General features: G+C 43.5%; 2 protein-coding genes across 5 annotated transcripts; both read right to left on the reverse strand.

Annotated features, from left to right (window-relative positions):
• Window positions 1-92: 92 nt before the first annotated feature.
• gp1bb (glycoprotein Ib platelet subunit beta) lies at window positions 93-2,501 on the reverse strand. 2 transcript variants are annotated; one of them, XM_056419461.1, is made up of 3 exons: window positions 2,436-2,501; window positions 665-1,069; window positions 93-583 (listed from the first exon to the last, which is right to left on the reverse strand). In XM_056419461.1, exons 2-3 carry the CDS (start codon window positions 1,055-1,057, stop codon window positions 503-505), a joined length of 474 nt encoding a protein of 157 aa, XP_056275436.1. In that variant the 5' UTR covers window positions 1,058-1,069; window positions 2,436-2,501; the 3' UTR covers window positions 93-502. The 2 variants fall into 2 exon arrangements, with proteins under 2 accessions (XP_056275436.1, XP_056275435.1); XM_056419460.1 differs by having other exon boundaries at window positions 93-1,069.
• A 1,611-nt stretch (window positions 2,502-4,112) lies between these two features.
• On the reverse strand, window positions 4,113-20,940 carry septin5a (septin 5a). 3 transcript variants are annotated; one of them, XM_056419442.1, is made up of 12 exons: window positions 20,842-20,940; window positions 20,652-20,665; window positions 9,952-10,042; window positions 9,784-9,870; window positions 9,429-9,552; window positions 9,028-9,162; window positions 7,232-7,349; window positions 7,039-7,140; window positions 6,062-6,158; window positions 5,842-5,977; window positions 5,611-5,713; window positions 4,113-5,035 (listed from the first exon to the last, which is right to left on the reverse strand). In XM_056419442.1, exons 1-12 carry the CDS (start codon window positions 20,885-20,887, stop codon window positions 4,976-4,978), a joined length of 1,113 nt encoding a protein of 370 aa, XP_056275417.1. In that variant the 5' UTR covers window positions 20,888-20,940; the 3' UTR covers window positions 4,113-4,975. The 3 variants fall into 3 exon arrangements, with proteins under 3 accessions (XP_056275417.1, XP_056275414.1, XP_056275416.1); XM_056419439.1 differs by lacking the exon at window positions 20,842-20,940 and having other exon boundaries at window positions 20,652-20,759; XM_056419441.1 differs by lacking the exons at window positions 20,652-20,665; window positions 20,842-20,940 and adding an exon at window positions 11,651-11,774.
• Between the last annotated feature and the right edge of the window lie 601 nt (window positions 20,941-21,541).

Below are 21,541 nucleotides of genomic sequence, written 5' to 3' on the forward strand. Positions count from 1 at the left end.
CCATGAAGTACTTCCGTTATAACCGATTCACATTCAGTCTTCATTCGGATTATGTTTGATTGCATACATTATACTGCAATGTCCGTACAGGATTCTGTTTTTCTCATGATTTATTGAGCAAAACAAAACAAGCAAACAAAAAATACAACAAATACAACGCTGCCTCTCCTGCGCTGGTAAAAAAACAACAACATATAGGCCCGCCCCAGTGCATGTTGGTCCTGTACCTGCCTCCTGGCTTCATTGGGTTAAACCATTCCACTTGTTTCCAGCATTGATGCAACTGCTACTCATTTATTCGGGGTTTTCTTCAATTGGTCACCTGGCTTTGCGTCAAAGTGAATTTTGGTATTGGAGGGAAACACAAAAGTGTGTGAGAGACATTTACTCTCCGGTGTGCACAAGACAAACAGCTCTTCTCCATCACAGCTCCGTCTCACTTGCTACCGTCGTTTAAAGGCGCGTACTCGTTCTCCCTCGCATTCTCCCCGGCTGTGAAGCTCTACTCCGTGGTCCTCCTCGCCTCTTGGGCGAGCCTCTCGAACCTCCTCAGGAACACGATGAGAACCACCAGCAGAGCCGCCTGCACCAGCACAAACACAAACAGGCACACCTGTGAGGCCAGAGCCAGGTCGCAGTACCAGTAGTGGCAGGACTCCAGCACCTCCTTCTCCGTCAAATTCACCACCAGCCGCCCTCTGAGGCCGGGAGGGGAGCTGCAGTTGACGCCCAGGTGTGACGTGAGTGCGGCGGGCTGACGCAGCAGCCAGGCCCGCAGGTAGAGGACGCCGCAGTCACACTCCCAGGGGTTACCGTGAAGGGAGACGGGGCGGGAGGTCAGGTCATCCAGGAGCCCGTTGGGGAGGCGGGTCAGCCGGTTATCATGGAGACGGAGGGAGGTGGTGCCGACGGGGAAACTGGTGGGCAGCGAGGAGGAAGTGAGAGACCTGCTGCTGCAGTCCACTTGACTGCCATGACAGGAGCAAAGGTGGGGGCATGCTGATGACCTCTGACCTCCAAGCAAGGGGAGCAGGCACAGGAGCAGAAGCCCCTTCATAGTTACTAATCACTGGAGAGGAGATGAGAGAAGAGGAGAGGAGAGAAGATACTTTTTTATTCCTATATATGTATTAGTTACTTTGCAAACTCATATTAATAATAGTAAGTAATTTTACTTCAGTACTTTTTGTATGCAGTACTTCTACTTGAAGCAAAGCCTCTTGATATGCTGCTCTAGGCTTATAGCTGCTGGGGGACGTTTTAGGATACACTGAGCACCTCTCTCCTCTTATCTCTACTTATGAATGTTCATCTCTCCATAGCACATTACTAACTCTGCTTCCTCCCCGGAGTCCTTGTGACTTCACGTCTCATAGGGTCATTTGACCTGGCGGGGTCTGATGCCATGGCACTGGATCATGGAGGTCTGGATCGTGGTCCATGCCTACTATCCTGCTTACTTGGGTCTGATGTCTCCTGTCTTGGCCCTGCTGATGCCACCCCCCCCTTTCTGGATCGTGGTCCATGCCTACTACCAACTATTATACACTCTGTCATATTCATTAAATGTGTTGTAACTCTAATGATTCCTTCTGGTCACATGACATCATGTCTTCTGTCTATCCTGGAGAGGGATCCTCCTCTGTTGCTTTCCTGAAGGTTTCTTCACTCTTTTCCCCTAAAGGGTTTTTTTCTATTTCTTGGGAGTTTTTCCTGATCCGATGTGAGGTCAAAGGCCAGGGATGTCGTATGTGTACAGACCGTAAAGCCCTCTGAGGCAAATTTATCATTTGTGATATTGGGCTATGCAAAATAAACTGAATTGAACTGAATTGTATTCTTCACTGCAGTTTTACTACTTTTACTGAAATACATCATCGCAGCTCTTCTTCCACTAACGGTCACCTTAGTCACCGAGCGTTTAAATGACACTCATACATTTCCTCATTACACGATGCCACCCGTTCATTAACTTTCTTTTTGGGGATAAATAAAATTGTACGATCGTCCGGATCTAAACTTACGAGAAAAATGGTTGTGAACAAGAGTCCAGCAATAAAAACAATCGTTATGAAACATAAGTTTGAAACGTGGCGTGAAGCTATACAGTGTTGTTGGAGCATGCAGATTATTAGACGCATCACTCTGTATTTATTAAAATAAATAACTACAATACTATAAAAGTGCTACACGTGTACATTATGACCAGACACTGCTTGTGCAGTTTAATTGAATCTCAACTAATTTAACATGAATGTATCTTTTCCTCCTCTTGCAAACACAAAAGTAATTCTGCCAAACTGAACTTCACAGACCTGTCAGCTTTCGGTGATATTTTAAGGGCAATAAATTAAGTGATATTTTTATGTAATTTATGTTAAAGAAAGCTACAGAACTAAAACTAGTCTTCATAAGGTCTGAGAATAGTAATTTACCTTCAGTGCTGCGAGTCTTCAGGAGATAACTGAGTCCCTACCGATGTCTTGAGGAGAGAGTGTGTGTGTGTGTTCCTACCAGCTGGTCCCCACTGATAAAGACCACTGACTCATATGAACACACACACTCACACACACACACACACACACACATGCACACACAAACACATGTTCAGCACAACACACGCACAAACAACAGGACATGAGAAGTATCTCGTAACTCTTTATCTTCCTGCAGGAAGTTCTCTGGATAGAACCGTTTGGTACTGAGAGGTCAACTAGAGGTCGTCTTCACGGAGGTCACTGTTATTATTATCTATAATATTAGTATGACCTCTTTGAGTCCGATCAGAGCAGCTCAACATGGGAACACAATTCAACATGTGGGAAGAATAAAGTGTTGTATGATAAATTCTATTGAATATTTACATGGGTTGAAATAAAGACATTGATCCATTTTCCATATAATTAGGTTTAAATAAATTATTTTTTAGATTATTTTGAAAATTACAGAGCTGTGAAATAAACATTATTTTACATTAAGTTCATGCATCAAAGAAGAAAACACATCCTGCATCATTGTGTCAGATATATCAAGTGTAACACTGAGCACCCCTCTCCTCTTCTCTCTCTCCTTATGGATGAATGCTCATCTCTCCATTACACATTACTAACTCTGCTTCTGGGTCAGGGATGTCTATGTGTACAGATTCTAAAGCCCTCTGAGGCACATTTTTAATTTGTGATATTGGACTATACTAAATAAACTGAATTGAATGTGGATTATTAGAGTGGTGGTTTGCTCTGCTACTACTGCACTGGACAATGTTGAGGTACACATACTTTATTTCCATTTATTCTTGGGTTAGTTCAGAGGCAAATATTGTTCTTGTTACTCCCAACATTTATTTCACAACCTAATTTGTTGGTTACTTTGTAGATTCTGACTAATAAAACAAAATAAAATCAAGAAATATGTAAGACGTATCATTATAGGTTCAGATCCGTTTGTTGAAATTCTACTACCCAGCCGTATATACAGTATTTAAAATGAGCTCTACTTTGACCAGCTCTAATGCATCAATCATTATAATCTAATCAAACCGTTGTGCATAATAAGTATGTTGTTGCTACTTCTTCCACCACAAAATGTGTCTGACTGGCCCGGAGAAGATGACTTGTGCATTGTGCGGAGGAAGAATGGCTGCAGCAGATAAACCTTTCAGTCCTTTGAGCTCGTGACGCTCAGAGAAACGACGCAGCGGGACGAGAACACGAGAGTTTTATTTGTCACACTTTTATAAACGAGGCTGAGCTCACAGCCTCCAGGGGAAAGATGTTCCTTAGCATCAGCACACACACACACACACACACACACACACACACACACACACACACACACACACACACACACACACACACACACACACACACACACACACACACACACACACACACACACACACACACACACACACACACACACACACACACACACACACACACACATAGGCACACTCAGCCGCACACACAAACGCACTTGCACTCACACACACACGCACGCACGCACACTCAGGCGCGCACACAGTCGCGCGCGCACACACATGCACGCACACACACACACACACACACTAGCAGAATGCAGAGACTCACTTCCAATAAAAACATTACACAGTATTCACTCCTCATTGTTGATATATTTTACCGCAGTGCGAACTGGAGGTCATGACATTAGAGCGAGAGCCTCGGTTATGAAGCAGTACAAAATTGGCCGCAGCATTGAGCGGATACGAGTGACGTCAGCATGCGCTGCCGCGACCCTCTGGACATGGCAGAGGCTCCATTCACAGTTAGCCACTGGCAATAAGTGCATTTCCAGCTCAGCCATCGCGCACACACATATAAAAATGCCGGGAGAGATTATTTTGACTTTACATATGTGTGAAAATAATGTCACACAAAATGATGTGTGAGGATCACAGAGCGAATTAACAAGAGCAAAAGTTGGCTTCAAACCAAACAACAAAAAGTCACCGTATAGATAAAAGGGAGTTTTATGTACGGATACCTGGAGGAAATGTCATGAAATACAAACACATTCACTCACAAACACATAATAATAATAAACAAACAATATCCATCAAATCTTATCATCACCAACGACCTAAATCTCTTTACAAAACATCTGATAAAACACATCATACCCTGACAAAATATCCCAAAAAGGTTTAGCATTGTATTTATAAATTAGATACACTGAGTAGTAATTTAAATTATGCATTTATATTATATGTGTTAAGACCGTTAAACCCCATCGAGGGGCTCAAAGGGAGAAAACTGGATTCAAAACGTTCAGAGGCCAATAAAAACGACTCCCACAAAAAATCGTCCAAGCAGACAAACTATACGAAGCACCAAACTGAGGACCAATGTACAGTTGCCACGTTAACAGGCGACACCCATGTTGTCTGAAGGTCTCCCTGTGGTTCTGGGGGGGGACAGCAGGTGGCGCTGCAGACCAGCTCTGCTCCGGGGGGACATCACTGGTCCTTGTGCATCTGCTGCTGCATCTTATTCAGCATCTCCTGCATCCTCTTCAGCTGCAGACAAAGAGAACGATTGCTTTAAACTCACGAAAACATCCGGAAACTGATGCTGGCGTGTGTTTGATCCTAAAATAGATTAAAGATCATAAAGACTCGATCTTCAAGGTAAAAGTCACTGCTGTGGATTTAAATATGTGGAAGGAAAACTTACATCATATGGGGCAGAACAATAATTCAGAAATACTGGCACTAATATATAAATTCAATCAGAAGTGATGAAAAGTTGGATTTTAGTCTCACATAATGACAGAATAGAGCAATATACTTTGATAAGAGAAATTATTGTAGTAACATAACAATTTATGAAACAGACTAAATGAATTAGTGTATTTCTTTCTTTCTTTTTTAATATAAATCTTTAATGTGATCATATTTACGATATATATCCAGGCAACCTCTGAACCGCCGACTTTCTGGATCGGTTATTTCTCCCAGCAGCATATGAGCTACAGCTCAGGCCTCAGACCCCCTGTGGTTTACGCCCTGACCCAAAGGTACACGCTTCTATTCCCAGGCGGCGCCCGGCCTTCAGCCGGGCTCGGGGAAAAACATTAAAAGTCGCGCCTTACCTCTTCATCTTTCATCTTGATTAGTTTCTCAGTCTCCGCATCTGGAGTGGACAGCGGCATGATGGGGATGGGACTCTCCATACGGTTGTCCTGAGTCAGTTTACTGAGGAGAAGGAAAAGGAGGAGGAAGAAGAAAAGGAGGAGGAGAGGTGAAGCAGACATATCTGTCCTGAAATCTGAAAACATCAACAGCTGTTTCCTCCACTCTCTCTCTCTCACGTCGTCACACACCTGGTCATCTCCTGGATGCACTGCGCTCTGTAGTTCTCGTAGTGGACGTCGCAGGTCACGTCTTTGAGGTCGTGCATGTGTGAGCGAATCAGCATGTTCCTCAATTTCACAAAGTCGCAGTGCGACTGGTTCTCCACTGAGCAAAGACAAGCGTAGAGTGAATGAATACGCCGACGTCCAGACTGAGTCCAATAAGAGGCGACGGACGTCCAGACATTACCTTCAACGATCCCCCAGGGGTACAGCCTGCCTCTCACTCGCTGCCCTCGAGCCTCCACCACTGTGTTGCTGCCGATCACGGCGAACGGGGTGCACTCCTGCACATAAGAGGCATGATGATGGTTTTTTTTTTTTTTTTTTTTAACCCTGATCTATCCAGAGAAGCTGACTGAGCATGCTGTCTGGGCCCTGGTACGCACTCACGCAGTGATTCAGAGAGGCGTGAATGTTATGGATGAAACACGTTGTACTTTTTTAAAATACGATTTGTTATTTATCTTTCTTACACACATCTTTCCAGCTGATCAGTAAGGGGTCATGTCACAAACCCCCAAAACGTTTTACTCCTACACTGAAGGGGTTAAAAGGTCACTTAGTAGATGAAGATTTAAAGCCTTAAATTCTCGGCACTTGTAAACTGATAATCATCTGGTGAGAACACTGACCTCATGTCAAACGTTGTTTTAGTCATCAGCAAAAGTCTAATAAGCTGATTCACATATTTTTACTCAATATATTTATATTTGACTACTCTTAAAGGAACAATGGGCATAATTTGTCTTGAGGTTGCAGATTACAACAGAGTCAGAGTTTGGTTTGTCACCGTAGAGACATGGCTGCTGGCTCCATGAAGACAACCCAACAATCAAGAAAACATAGTTAATAGTCTTGTATTTAATTTCTGCCAATAGAACCCTCTTAATACTACACACTGTTCATTTAAGCCAACAAAATAAATAATAATAATAATAATAACAATAATAATAATAATAAATAAATAAAACAAATCCTTTTTGTGTCTTGTCGGTATTTTCAGAGAGAGGGTGTTTTGGGGGAACTTTAAAATCCCGGCAGTGATCCGACCGAGGTAACATGTTTTCCCGTAAACATATGACAAGTGAAACGACCTCACACTGAGGCCAACGTTAAAGTGCTTTATATAATGACTGTTGAAGGTGTCCGAGAGCTCAGACTCACCTTCAGCTCTTTGTCGAGCTGTTTGAACTCTTCATCCTCATCAGAGTCACATTCGGGGAACTGGTACACTTTGATCCCGAACTTGTCTATTTCCTCTCGTATCTAAAGAGGAATCAGACGAACGGTTACAGCGACCGAGCTGCAGGCGGTGAAACACATGCTGGGTTCACTGTGTAGCTGCACTGGGACTCACTCTGTCTTTGAGCTTTTTGATCTCGTTGGTCGTGAGGCAGTCGGCCTTCGCGATGAGCGGAATGATGTTCACCTTTTCGTGCAGAGCCTTCATGAACTCGACATCCACTGGACGCAGCCTGAGAAGGAGAGAAACCCCGAGTGAGAAGGAAGAAAAGTGGGACTAAAGTCCTCCAGATAAAAAACAGGTTGATTGGACGACATCAAACATCCCCTTGGAGAAATGATAAAATATGAAAAGTGGTGTGTGTGCGTGTGTATTACCAGCTGAAAACTAGTGTTACCAGTTACCTTCAGAAGTCACATAATTAGTTATATATATATATATATATATGCATATATATATATTAGGGCTGTGAAACGATTACAATTTTTAATCGGATTAATCACAGGTTTTTGTGGATTAATCATGATTAATCACATATTACCGATATTCTCGGTATATTTTGTGAGAACATAGAGATTTATGACAAAAGACGGATATATACATTTATACATTCTTCTATACAATGGTGCTGCAACTCAGCAGTTATTTAGCAGTTTTCTTCCATATGGAACATTAATACATCTTCATCCTAAACAGAATGTTTAACCCTCCTGTTACCTTTCGGGTCAATTTGACCCCATTCAATGTTTAATGTCGGTGTTCTTTGGGGTCAATTTGACCCCAGGCTGTTTTTCACTGTCAAACATAAGAAATATCAACTTTTTTATTTATTTAAAGGGCTATTTAGGTAGTCAACAAACAAACATAAAGTACCTCACACTTAAACTTGGGAAGCAATATTAATTCTAATAATTTTCTGGAGGTTTTAATTGCTGGGGTCAAATTGACCCCAAGGGTAAAATATGTTCGTAAATGTAAAGGTAACAGGAGGGTTAAACAGAGCATTTTTCTCTTGTTTGTCAACCATTAACTCCACCATGATACAATCTAAAGGTGGACAGATTGACAAGTGACTTTTTTTGCTCGGTCCCGATGCGCGCGCACGGAGCTCTGTGGCGCGCCAGACGGAGATCGATAAGTGAGACAGAAATGACATGCTGCTGTGGAGATACGATCAACAACAGACGTTTAGTTTAATAAAAGAACAAAGACGTGCTATAGAGAACATGTCAGGGGGCGGGCCAATCTCTTTAATGTCATGCGATCTACCAACACTACGCCGCGATCGACTGGCAGGTCGCGATCGACGTGTTGAGACCCCTGATCTACAGGAAGTAAAAGTCGTAACAAGGTTTCCGTAGGTGAACCTGCGGAAGGATCATTACCGATGAACAGACCGTCTGCATGAGAGCGGACAGAGTTCAGATTGAAGTGGTGTATTGGAAGCTCATTTTGCAAGTTACTTTTTTTTCGTCCCGACGACCAACAACAGGCGGATTGGAAGCTCATTCTGCGCATGCGTTAAATGCGTTAAAAAAACAAACTAGTTAAACCTGTAATTGGATTAACTGAGTTAACGCGTTATTTTTCACAGCACTAATATATATATATATATGGGATATGAGGTTAAAGGAGATCACACAGGAACGTATTTATATATATATATACATATATATATGTGTATATATACATACATATATGAATATATATAGATTTATTGATGTATAAATACATATATATTTGAATATATATAGATTTATATATATATGTGTATATATCCATACAGTTTATATTATATAATATATATATATTATATATATACACACATATGTATATATATGTATATACTATATATATATACACAATGACAAGTGTCCAAACTCTTCCGACGTGTGCGTGTGTGTAATTACCCATGCCCAAATGGAGGGATGAAGTAGAGGCAGCAGTGGACTCGGTTGTCCTGGATGTTCTTCCTGTTCAGCCCGCTCTCGTCTCTGAAATACTGCTCAAACTGCTGATCTATGTAGTCTGTGATCGGCTTCCAGCTAGGACACACACACACACACACACACACACACACACACACACACACACACACACACACACACACACACACACACACACACACACACACACACACACACACACACACACACACACACACACACACACACACACACACACACACACACACACACACACACACACACACACACACACACAGACTACATTAGCAGCTCCTCCGGGCCCCGTGGATTCAGGCGAGCGGGCTGAATCGGGCCCCGTCAGACCAGCAGGTCCTCCGGCTCACCACTCGTTGTTGTTGACGGCGTCTCCGAACCCCGGCGTGTCCACGATGGTCAGTTTGAGCTTGACCCCTTTCTCCTCGATGTCCACAGTGTGTTTGATGATCTCCACGGTTTGGTTGATGCGCTCTGCAAAGCATCGACACAGAGAGGCAGACGGGGAGCAGACGAGGAGACGCGGCTGTGAGGTCAAGGTCAAACATCCTCAGTTCTCCTCAACTGTGCAGCACTAAGTGGTTCAATCAGAGCAACATTAACACAATAAACTGGACTTCTTCCAGCTCTGGGACTTAGTTAACTGTAAGACGACCATTTCATTGTGACTGATATGGAGAGATAAATAATAGAGGAAACACTCACCCTCAGCGTTCAGTAGCTTCCTGTCTTTGTAGAGGTCTGTGAGGAAGAGGCTGTTCACCAGAGTGGACTTGCCCATTCCAGACTCTCCTGACGGTCACAAGGAGTAAACCGTGAGGATGGATCTTTATTATGATGTCAACACGTCTGTGTGTTCGGCTGCAAACGTACCTGCCACCATCAGTGTGAAGTCAAAGCCCTTCTTCACTGACTTCCTGTGGACCTGGTTGGGTAGTGTTGCGAAACCCACATACTGCTTCTCCTGGAGGAGGAGAAGAAGGAGAAGAAGAAGAAGAAGAAGAAGAAGAAATTATACGCGTTAACACTTGCTTTGTTTTCATTGTAAATATTTCTGAAACAATGAAGTCGATGGACGGCCAAATAATTGGCAGATGTTTTGATTTATTGTTTCAAAATAAGTTCAATATTTTCTGATTACAGCTTCTCACTTGTGAAGATGTGTTGCTTGGCTCTATGAAATAGTTCATTGAAGTTCTTTATTTTTTTGCTGTTTTTCACAATTTTAGGCCATCTGCTTTTTAATCAGTAATAATATTATTTAATTGCAGCCAAATTATCCTGATAAATCAATTGATAAATCTAATCCCTGTTTTAAATTGCTACAGTCCAAAGTGATGTCTTCAAATGGCTTTTTATGTTCAAATGAGTCTGAAGCCAAAACATTCAGTCTATCACAAAAGAACAGAAGTGGAAGGAAACAAAGTACATTTACTTTACTGGACTTAAGTTACATTGTAAGGTACTTGTACTTTACTTGAGTATTTGTAATTTCTGCTACTTTTAGCTGACATTCAGAGGCAAGTTATGATTCATATTGTGTTTATGTTGTAGATTAAGATACGTGTAATAAATAAATATAATAGGGTTTCATTTTATATGGTCCAAACTGCTAAATTTGACGTTTGGTACTAAGTTTAGCAGCTGAAGCTCGAGTGTTTCACACTGTGTTATTATCTTTGAAGAGGGAGGACTTCTTCCAGGCTGGCAAAAGACAAACAACACATTTGAGAAACTAGACCAGGACATTGTTCGGCACAATATGTGGAAACGATTAACCCATAAACTCAGATAAATTCATTGTTCAACTCTCCAATAAAACGAAAAAGCCAGCTCCCTTTACAAAATAATAAAATAAAAGCAGACAATAAATAAACGGAGAGCGCGCTCAGGGTTTTGAATGTGAAAACAAAACGTTTCTGTCAGCGTTTTGTGCAAATAAATAAAGTAAAAAACGACCACAACAGACATAAAATCTCCACGTGCGCGTGCAGCATTCCTCTCTTGCGCCTCAGACTTTCCACTGAAGCGCACAGCGAGAGCTCCGGGACACCGGGGGCCACACAGCGGGGGCCCCGCGCCGTGGCGCACGGTGCGCGCTCCAGTCTGCATCTGGCACAACATCATCTTCCCCCGACGTGAACCCCGACGCGCGCACGCACGCACAAGACAGAAGCCACATTCAGCAGAACTGAACAGCTCCTCTCTGTCACTGTGCAAACAGGCCGGCACAAACAAAACAGTCACACTCCTCATGAGCTGTCATAACTTGTCACGGCAATATCCGACAGCCCCCTCGGGCGATTGCATTCATGAAACACACGCACGCGCGCGCGCACGCAAGGCGGTACAATCAGTGCCAGAGGAGTGAGAATGAGTGAATTGTCACATGGAGATCTCACACGAGTCACACACCGTCCTTCACACAGAAAAGCAAAGAAGTCAAAAGATGCTGCGGTGTAACCCTCAGCCCGTTTTTTCATATTCCCCCTAATATTTTGAAACAAAGTTCTTCCACGCTTTTCCAATCTATTTCCACCCCGTGAAGTCCACATGGATGAGATTATGTTACCTTCTGCCTCGCTGTTCTCACTCGTGGACACAGCAGCCGCTCCACCAGTTTCTCCTGCAGCATGATGGCATCCATCCCAAACCGCTCCGGCACTGACTGACAGAAATAGCCACGGGTCTCCGAAAAATTGAAAAACAGCCCAGCAGGGAGGGGGGAGAGAGAGAAAGAGAGAGAGAGAGAGAGAGAGAGAGAGAGAGAGAGAGAGAGAGAAACTTGTCTCTCGCTCTGTCCTCTTTCCTGTTTGTGCTCTCCTAATGTTCTTCTGTTGAATCCCTTTCTTTCTTTTTCATTTCACCCTTTCCTCTCTGCCTCACAGCCGTCCGACCCTCCCTGTTCAGACAGGTACGGAGGAATTCTCGCAGAGGGAGAGAGAGAGAGAGAGAGAGAGAGAGAGAGAGAGAGAGAGAGGGAGGGAGAGAGAGAGGGAGAGAGAGGGGGGGAGAGAGAGAGGCAGGCGGAGGGAGTAGTGGCGATTTGAGGAAGGAAACAAAGAAGGGATGGAAGAAGTGAGCGTCTAAAAGAAACTCATTAATCCCCCCCCCCCACACACACACACATATATATATATATATATATCAAGGTCTGCACAGAAGCCAAGTCGGGAGTTTGGATGAAAACAAACTTGCTTAAACTTGGCAGCGACAAAAGCTGCAGGACAAACAACGAAAAGACACAAACGCTGCAAGTACAGGCCTGTGGAGAGAGACAAGTGTGTGTGTGTGTGTGTGTGTGTTTGCCGAAGAGAGGCTGCTCATGCATCATCTTGCAGTGCTTTATAAACATGAAATGTATTTACTATCACCACAATAAAGGTGGAGAATTGCTACGATACTTTACAACAAAGCGATGTGACGATCCTCATCTCAACCAGTCAAACAGCAACGAGCACAACACGACTTCAAAGACACACACACTGTGACGTTATTATGGGTGACTTGTTATTGCTGACCTTTAATAACTATAGTTTGGCCCTCAAAGGGTCAAACACACTTAATGGAACCATTTGGGAAGGAAATGAAACGTCTCTTTGTTGGAACTGTAACTCGTAAACATCTGAAAAGTGACATGAGCAGATTGCTTTTTATAAAAGAGTTAACCATAAAGGTTAGGATCGATTTTTATATTTAAATACATATTTCTCCAATGTGTCAAACTATTGCTGCATTGATGTTGGTTCAGTGGATTGGTGTTTGAGTCACAGCAGGTTTCCATGATGCCCGTTTGTAATAGCTCAGAAAGTTTGGGAAGCTCTGGTCTAGACTGTAATGAAACGGATGTAATGTCAGTCACCATGTCGTGTGTGTATGTCTGTGTGTGTGTGTGTGTGTGTGGAGGTGAACGAGGTTTATTTAATGGCAGAGGTTGCAGCCGATTGCTTCCAGATGTGACAGCGCTGTGTGTGTGTGCGTGTGTGTGACTCATGCATGATGTTGACCGCAGAGTTTAAATGCTCTTTGAAATAAAAGACGTTTTTTTTCTTCACTCTCTCTTCTTTTCTTCCACCCCAAAGTGGGCACACCCCGCGGCGATGCCACGTACAGGGTGTGACAGTCCCACTCCACGCCACCAGAGGGCGACAGAGGCGTCCACCCAGACAAAGAGCTTATGGTCTGAGCCGACATGAAACCATCATCGACGGCGGTGCTGATGAAGGGTTCAGGTCCTTGTAGACGTGAATGAGTGTGATAATGTGTGTGCAGGAGGAGGAGGGGGGGGGGGTCAATCTAAATAGAAGAAAAGAACAGATGTCATGAAATTGAGTTACAATAGCCCCCCTCCCCCCAGCTAAAGAAATCCACTTTCAGTCTCCCAGTGACCAGCTGTCCCTTCCTTCATTCACCACCAGAGAGACAAACTACATATAAACTGCATCTTTGTTACTTGCAACCTTCAATTAAACATCTCCCATTACCACGAGAAGCCAGAACAATAGGTCTGTCCAGTCTTTGTCATTCGGCCTCCCAGACTCACAGTGTGGCTCACGTACACGTGAGTAAGGCACTTTTAAGATCACAGGGATGGGTTGTAAACCGTGATGAGTCTGATGACCGGTGTAACACGATGAGGTCATTCTCTCATCTCATTTCTGTTTTCTATGTTTTATTGGCTTAATGTACTAGATTAACCAAATGTAATGTATTGTTTTGCTTATTCTGAGGTGAAATGGAGATTTTCATAAAGTCACAGACCAAGTAGCAAAACAATATTAATAAATGTCATCACTATTTTCGTAGTCATCTAATTATCCGCGTCAATATATGGTCAACTTTTCCTAGACATCTTACCGGAAGCCTACCGGACTCAATTTGAATGATCTGCTCCAATCCATTCATCTTCCATTCATATATTGTTTTAATACACTTCTCTCTCTTCCGTCTTACTTTCACTTCATCGTCTCTTGCACAATGGAAAAAAATATCACTCAAACTCATGAAATATCAATAAATGCAGATGTTATCTTCTGCCTGAACATCTGGATCCGGGTTCTAAGTAAAGGCAAAGTCATCATTGCTGCTTTGGAGGGACTAAGTTGTCAAAGTTGTGACTCGGGTCAGTGAAGTTCCTCTCTGGCCTCTTAAAGCTGATCAAACACACAGATTAATATGGCTCAGTGTACGGCAGGTGCAGAGGGACAAAACCAGGAGTCAGGACGAGTGACAGGAAGCAGACTGAGGGAGCGACTTAAGGAAAACATCTTAAAACTCTCTTGTTGTCTTTGACCTTCACGCCATCCGATATCTCTTCATGGTTTGTGCAAACCTTTACACATTTGTCTTGTCTTTTGCATCTATTCGTCTTTTCTACCCACAACTGCAAATACTGTTGCAAGTGGTCATACATTGTGGATTGTTTTAACCGCCTGAACCCTAAAAACCTTTCATTTTCAATGATATAACACTTTTTTTTTAAAGTTGCAGTTTAGTTGCACAAACAAAAGAATATTTGGCAAATTTATTCTCATTAATAGATTTTCACAAACTTTCTATCCTTCAAAAAGTGCATTTTAAAATAAAGTTAAAAGATGTATTTGTGCTGAACCACTTGTTTATCTTTTAAACCATGAACCTCTCATTCAAGTCTGCGCCAACCATCCTGTTGGAAGAGACGTGGAAAATTATCTCTGACTTTTCCGGAAAATATTGTTTTCTTTTGCTCTTTACACCAAGAACAAGAGGAGACTTCTTCGCTGCCAGAATACTATTTCCGTGTATGAAAGCACCGCGTGTGTCCGTTTGTTTGTCAGCCTGTCAACATGTTGCTCGGTCATGCAGAGACCGAGAGGGACCAGACACTCAGCCTGCAGGCAGCACTCTGCCTCTTCCTGCTCTCGAGGAAAGCACTCAAAAGGGCCCAGCAGTCCGCTCCACTGCCAGGACACACACACACAAACGCACGCACACACACACACACACACAAGAGGCCACAGTAATGACATCACAACACAGAAGTCGACTATTGAAGACTGAACATCCGATCACAGTTCAAGCTGCAGGATCATTTCAGATCGATCCACCATGTATGTGAGTATCCATGGTGACGAGGTGGTGTGTTCTCCCCGCACGGCAAGAAACCTCCAAAAGAAAAAGTACAAAAGCAGCTGTTTGGAAGACTGCTTTGATTTTAAAAAGGGGAACTCCAACAACTGCTACACAGCCGCTGCATTGTGGGTAATGTAGGTGCCAAGTTTTGACAGGGAAACAATGAGTAGAAAAAAACGACCTGATTTATTATCAAACTGTCCGTTGATATTCAGACTCTGTTACAGGAGTGCGATGCTGAGGAGAGCCTCCAGCGTTATAGAGAACTCCGTTTATAGCCACTCAATATCCATCTCGAGTTCACAAGCTCACACCAGACCTCCATCGATTGAATGAGGCTTTATCTTGCTCATGAATTTATCTTTCAGAGAAAACGTGTTATTTCTTTCTATTTTTCTTCAACACTTTAATGTCCCCCGTTGTAGCACCACAGAAAGCTACTCCAAACAACCGAAAGGGATTACTGGGGGCCAAAAAAAGGTACGACTATGTGAAGAAGAATCGACTTTTCTTCAGCATTGAGAGACCAGTGCATATCCTGAAACCCAGTGGCCTCCGTCGAGGACTTAGCATGGTGCAATGGGACCTTTAGTGGTGACTCCTCTGCAATGTCCAATGTGTCACACCATTAACCTGCATGTTGCTTTGCCCTCAATGTGTTCTTTCGCCACAAGCGAGGCAAGAGGGAGAGATGCGGGGCGAGGGATGAGGGGCGAGTGGCCGAGAAATGAAGGAGAGGGGTGCAAAAACACTCGGGGCTCTGCGTCTCCCTTGGAGATGCACTCGGCTCTTAAACATGCTAATCTGACAGCATGTAATCGCTCAGGATAAACAATAAAATGTCTTCACTGAAGGACACTCGGCCATCGCGACCCAGTTTTTGGACAATGGAGACTTGTGGGAGCGCGGCTGGAACCTCGAACCAACAACATAATATACATGCGTCCCCGAGCGTTTAGCAGAGGGAACCACGTACGGCTGAATGTCTCCATAAAGGAACCGGGGTTTAGTTTATGGGAAGTTGGAAGTTGTTTCAAACGAAAATGGAGGACACAACTTCTGATACTTAAAGGAAGTCAAACTAGGATGTATTGATACCACTAAGAAGTATCATCTGAACGTACTTGTATCTTATTTCTATCACTAGAACACCAACTGTGTGCAGCTGGAAAGTCCCCAATGAAAGCACAATGGTGCTGCCTTCAGGGTCCAGTGGGCTGAGGTGTGTGGAGGTCAATGATGAACCAACACATTGTTGTTTTTGGTCTTTTCATGGGATTTGTTGATAAAAATAACGTATAGATATCAAAAGAATTGAAGGTCCATTGACTCACTTTGATGGTTTTGTGCACCTGAAACTCTTCTCGACCACGTTGCATAAACTGTGAGCTTAACAAGAAGATGCTGCTAAAGTCTGAGCATCCATAACTCCATAATTCCATGACTGCTGATGAAGATCATGTGATACGGTCAACAGCTCAGGAGGAAGCCGGGTCTTTAGTTGAGGTATAGGTTATGAAATGATTCTCTCCATTCCTTTCATTATTGCTCAAACTCCTGTTCCCCATTTCCAAAGAACGTGTAATCCCAAACTTATCAGGCCGACAACATACTTGAAAAGATTTTCTTTAACCCTTGTGTTGCCTTCGGGTCATTTTGACCCGATTCAATATTTAACCCTCCTGTCGCCTCAATTCAATTTGATTCATTAATGTTAATGGTGTTCTCGAGTCAACAAACAAACATAAAGTACCACACTTAAACTTTTTAATAGCTGGGGTCATATTGACCTCAGGGTAAAATATGTGAATCGGGTCATATTGACCCAAAGGCAACACAAGGGTTAAACAATCTCTGTATCTGGGTCAACCGCCGGTTACTTTCCAAAAGCTTCCTGGAAGGCAGAGCCCTGGAATTACTGTACGTTAAAACTGTGAGAAAAGAAAAGAAAAAGAAAGAGTTGCTTCAGGTACAGGACAAAAGCTCTCACACAGGCACAGGCGCACACGCACACGCACACGCACACACACGCACACGCACACTTGTTTGCGGCATGACAAAATGAAAGAATGTGCTTATGAACACACCGCGGGGCAGAAACTCCCCCCCCCCTCCAAAGAAAACTTGTAGGGGCAGAAATGTGAGAAAGTGATGCCATAAAGACGTCTTGGGGTTCAATATCTTTGTAAACTTCTCATCAAGATACATTTTACATTAAAACTTCTTTGAGAAGATACAAAAGACAAACAACTGGAAATGGAAATTGATTCCTCCTCCTCCTCCTCCTCCTCCTCTTACAGCCACAGGGGGGTCCAGATCCTAGTTCAATACCCCGACTGGCCCCCCGGAGCTATGCCTAGTCCGGCTCTGCAGCTGGTCCACACTGGGAGCTCCTGGGGGCCCATCTGTGGCAGCGAGGGGCGGAGCCAAGAGTACAGGAAGTGAAGCGATGACGCGTGTGTACAGACACAAATGCATCTGATGATGCAACATCTACTCTCAGTTTGAGACAACAAGGTGTGAGATGTTCTTCTCAAAAAAGAAATCTCTTTAAAAAAACACAAACAAAAAGGTCAATACGAAGAAGTGTGTAGATAAATGTGCACAAATTATAGAGACCAAATTGTGTTCTTTGGATTGCCAAAAATACAAATAATAATTAAATCTCACTGTCTGCTAAGTCATAAATAAAACATTATTCATGAAGTCATTAATAATCTAATGAGGTCTTCTCACTTTCTGAGGCATCTGCAAAAATGTATAAGTAATCTGTAATTTATAAATATTGATAATAAAGAGGTGTAGTAGTTATGTCTTAAAGTGTGATTGTTAATATGTTGTTATAGACCCTTTATAAATGGTGCCATATTAGAACGTGGTACCCTTAAATTATACACTGCTTCATCAGAAACATTAGATTTAATAAGAAAGAATACAAGGTTATATTTTTAACTATACTTGTTTATATGCCAAAGGCCCTTCATTCATTTTTTCAATCTGTACACCAAACAACACCATTTCATATTTGATGGTCAGCATGAGGAACAATAAAGAAGGATACACAAGTAAAGTATATAAATATCTCTTCATGGCGCTACTGTCCCACTGTGTGAACATGTAAGTATCACATATGGCGACATATAATATTAAGTAAATACTTGTATTTGTGACTTTGTTTTATCCTAATTATTAAACCAAAATCGCTTCTCAGTAAATTATATAATGGACATTTGTGATTATTTTCTCTCTTCTATTTCTGATCCGTGTTGAAAAAATAAACTGAATATCCTCCCACACTCAGAATAATCACAGCAGAGGATTGTGGGTCAGATCGCGCTCACGATCCGAGAAGTGATGGAAATGTAAAAAAAGAAAAAAAAGACTGTTGCCTGCCAACATAATAGCAAAGGAAAGGAAGTAACGGGCATGTTTAGGGCAATGTGAGGGAGGAGAGAGACATGGAAAGAGGAGCAGGGAAATTTGTTAAAATATTGAAAATATTGATCAGTTATGAATCTTTCAGCGGTTATGATCTCAGCATTCACTGAGCACTAATAGTTTTTTGTTTTTTTACTCCTCCGTCTGGATCATCTAGAATATGAGACATCAGATCAGATGAAGCGCGTGGGATGAAGAGGGTGTAAAACAACAACAACCCTGTCGTAATCTAAAAACTGAGCGTCTGTGAATCACTACACATTTAGGATTCATGACAGAATGATTGTAATTTGAAGTCGTCATCAATCTGTCATCTCCAACAGGCGAAGCCTGAGGAGGTTATGGGTTCGGCCGCTTGTGTGCGCTCGTCTGTCTGTCTGTCTGTCCACGGCTCATCTCACTGGACCCCTCAGCGTTATATTTTCGGTGCCCATCTATGCTCTCCTGGTTGCAGTGAAAACAAAAAATCCATACTCCGTTGTGTGAGTGACTCCTCACTGCTCTTAACCGATCCGTCGGGCCACTAGTGACCGACCACCGCTCCCGGTTGGACTCTTGTTTCCGCTACGCATTGCAAAAGGTTCCCCTCGGGATTGCACGTCGAGGTTGAACATTTAGTTTGTATGTATGTCTAACTATACGGCTTCGCAAAGGACAAACAGAGTCTCTTCATGTCGGTAGGAGGTGAGCCAGCGAGCTGTTAGCGGCTGGCGGCTTCTCCCGCCAACGTGAAGCGCCACACAGCGCCCTCTAGTGTAGCTGCACGGAGCGGTCGACTCACCAGAAAGCGTTTCTGTTGATCGAGACCGTTGCGTTCTAGGATGCCGGCCATCTTGGTTTGTATTCACGCAATCAGACATCGCAGCAGTAGGAGTTGCAGACGCACACACATCTGTGGCAATCGTGCAAATCCAGGTTTTCCAGCAATGCTCACATAAACTGTGTGTGTGTTCGTGTGTATATGATGGGGGGGGGAGGTGTGTTACGTTGGTGGTGACACCACGCCAAGTGTGAAGATAGGATCCTTTTCTATTGGATAAGAAAGTGCGGACTACCACAGAGTGAAGAAACAAATGTGGAAGAGTGAGGGCCCAACATTGTGAACACAAGCCGATCTCCGTACAGATTAATTATTCTCAGAACTACAAAAAACAAAGAACTTAAAAAATGCCCCCCAAAAAATGAACAATCAAAAAAAGGTTCTATATTTTGAACAATAAGTATATATTCATATTACTATTCGTATGGCCTATAGGACATCTTAAAAAACATGTTGTATTTACCTATTGATATATTTTTCAGCTTTATGGTCGTCAGTTTGACTAAAGTGTAAATAATGTTCCCCTTTTTCCATCCCAAGAGCTCTTTTGACGCCTCTCTGATGGAGACCAATTAAAATCCATCAACAGTCAGGTTCATGAATCATCCATGCACACTCAGCACGTGCAAACACTCCTCTGCTGTCATCAGCCACTATGCAAAGAGGAGGAGGGGGAGGTGGGGGAGAAGGAGGGGGGGGGGAGGGGCGGAGGGTTCATCAGAGATGCGACCTGCCCTGGCAGGCTGTGTGGCGGCTGTGTTTCTGAGTTGAACAATGGAAGCGTTCACTAAATGTGATGTAATAATTAGGCCAGTCCAATGGGTCGACTTCATTACCGATAATCGCCGGTTATTCTAGAGAGGAGAGGAGAAGAGACGAGGAGAGGAGAGGATGCTGCCTTTTGGGTACCATGTTGGCTTCTCGCCTTCTCGCGATGCCGGCCTGCTCCACATACGAGTCTAAAAATGAAACACCACCCACCCACACCCCATCCCACTCCACCACCGCCTGTCAGTGATCCCAGATCAGCCTGTGATGGCATGAATTCCCTCAGACCATCACGCGTTCATAAAGCTGGCAGGAATAACCGCGCACATCAGCGGACAAAAAAAACAAAAGGTGCTGATCCGAAACGTAAATATTGTCGCTGATGCCGCATTCCCATCAGCGCCTGAATAAATACACACGAAAGGATGTCACTAACCTCTGAGCCATCCTCTATTGGCCGTTCCCGGATGGATGGAGGAGGCGGCGCAGGTGTAAGGATGCGGAGCGACGCCCAGGGAGACACAAACATGAGGCAGTCAGCCACCGCGTTGATGCTCAATACTACACACTGCTGTCATCACAATAATAATACAACATAAAATACAACAATCAGAAGGCACGCTCACCTGTTTTCACCGGGATGCGGCTCTTGTACCGGATGTTGGCCGTCATGATGACCTCTCTCCTCCCTGGATTTCACCGAAGCGACAGCTCTCAGAAAGCGGCCCCTCGCCTCCAAAACCCCGGACGGACAGTAGGAGGGCGGACCGAGGCTGACAGATGGAAGCTCCTCCCCCTCCTCCTCCTCCGCCAATCACGCCGCAGCGTTTCCCGACAAGCAGAGGGGATCGACCGGATGCCACGAGGAGGGTTCAGGGTCCAAAGCCGCATGCGTCCGACTCTTCATATCACTTCCCTCCGGTGTCCAGATCAAGAGTTGTTGCAGCAAAAAAGGTTTGCGGTGTTCATTTGTTCTAGAAATAAATACTTGAGACTCTGTGACTCAAACATTTGAATATTCATATTCATGCAAATCATACCAGCAACCACAGAAAACCGATTCTGCCTCCTTTGTCCCGGTGTTTCCATTTGACTTTACAACACTTTGAAGACTGGCTGTAAACCACATTGAAGGCTTGTTCCGCTCCAGCCGATTGTGGATTATATTTTGCCCCACAAATGAAAATAATAACATCTTAAATCTCTCTTTGCTTGGATTGTGTTGCTAAAAATGAGTCCAGTTGAAGTTTCCAAAGACATGCAAGTGACTAATTAGTTAATTACATCATTAGATTACACCATCTACTCTAAAATGCAGAGATTATA

Source organism: Pseudoliparis swirei, chromosome 7 (assembly GCF_029220125.1).
Source record: "Pseudoliparis swirei isolate HS2019 ecotype Mariana Trench chromosome 7, NWPU_hadal_v1, whole genome shotgun sequence".
Taxonomy (NCBI): domain Eukaryota; kingdom Metazoa; phylum Chordata; class Actinopteri; order Perciformes; family Liparidae; genus Pseudoliparis; species Pseudoliparis swirei.

Excerpts from the sequence above, each read along its gene's own strand:
- gp1bb (XM_056419460.1), bottom strand. The coding sequence starts at position 1,057 with ATGAAGGGGCTTCTGCTCCTGTGCCTGCTCCCCTTGCTTGGAGGTCAG.
- septin5a (XM_056419439.1), bottom strand. The coding sequence starts at position 20,744 with ATGTTTGTGTCTCCCTGGGCGTCGCTCCGCATCCTTACACCTGCGCCG. Across the intron at positions 9,163-9,428 it reads GCCGTCAACAACAACGAGTG|CTGGAAGCCGATCACAGACT; the intron begins GTGAGCCGGAGG and ends TGTGTGTCCTAG. Across the intron at positions 5,978-6,061 it reads CCCCTGGGGGATCGTTGAAG|TGGAGAACCAGTCGCACTGC; the intron begins GTAATGTCTGGA and ends GTCTTTGCTCAG.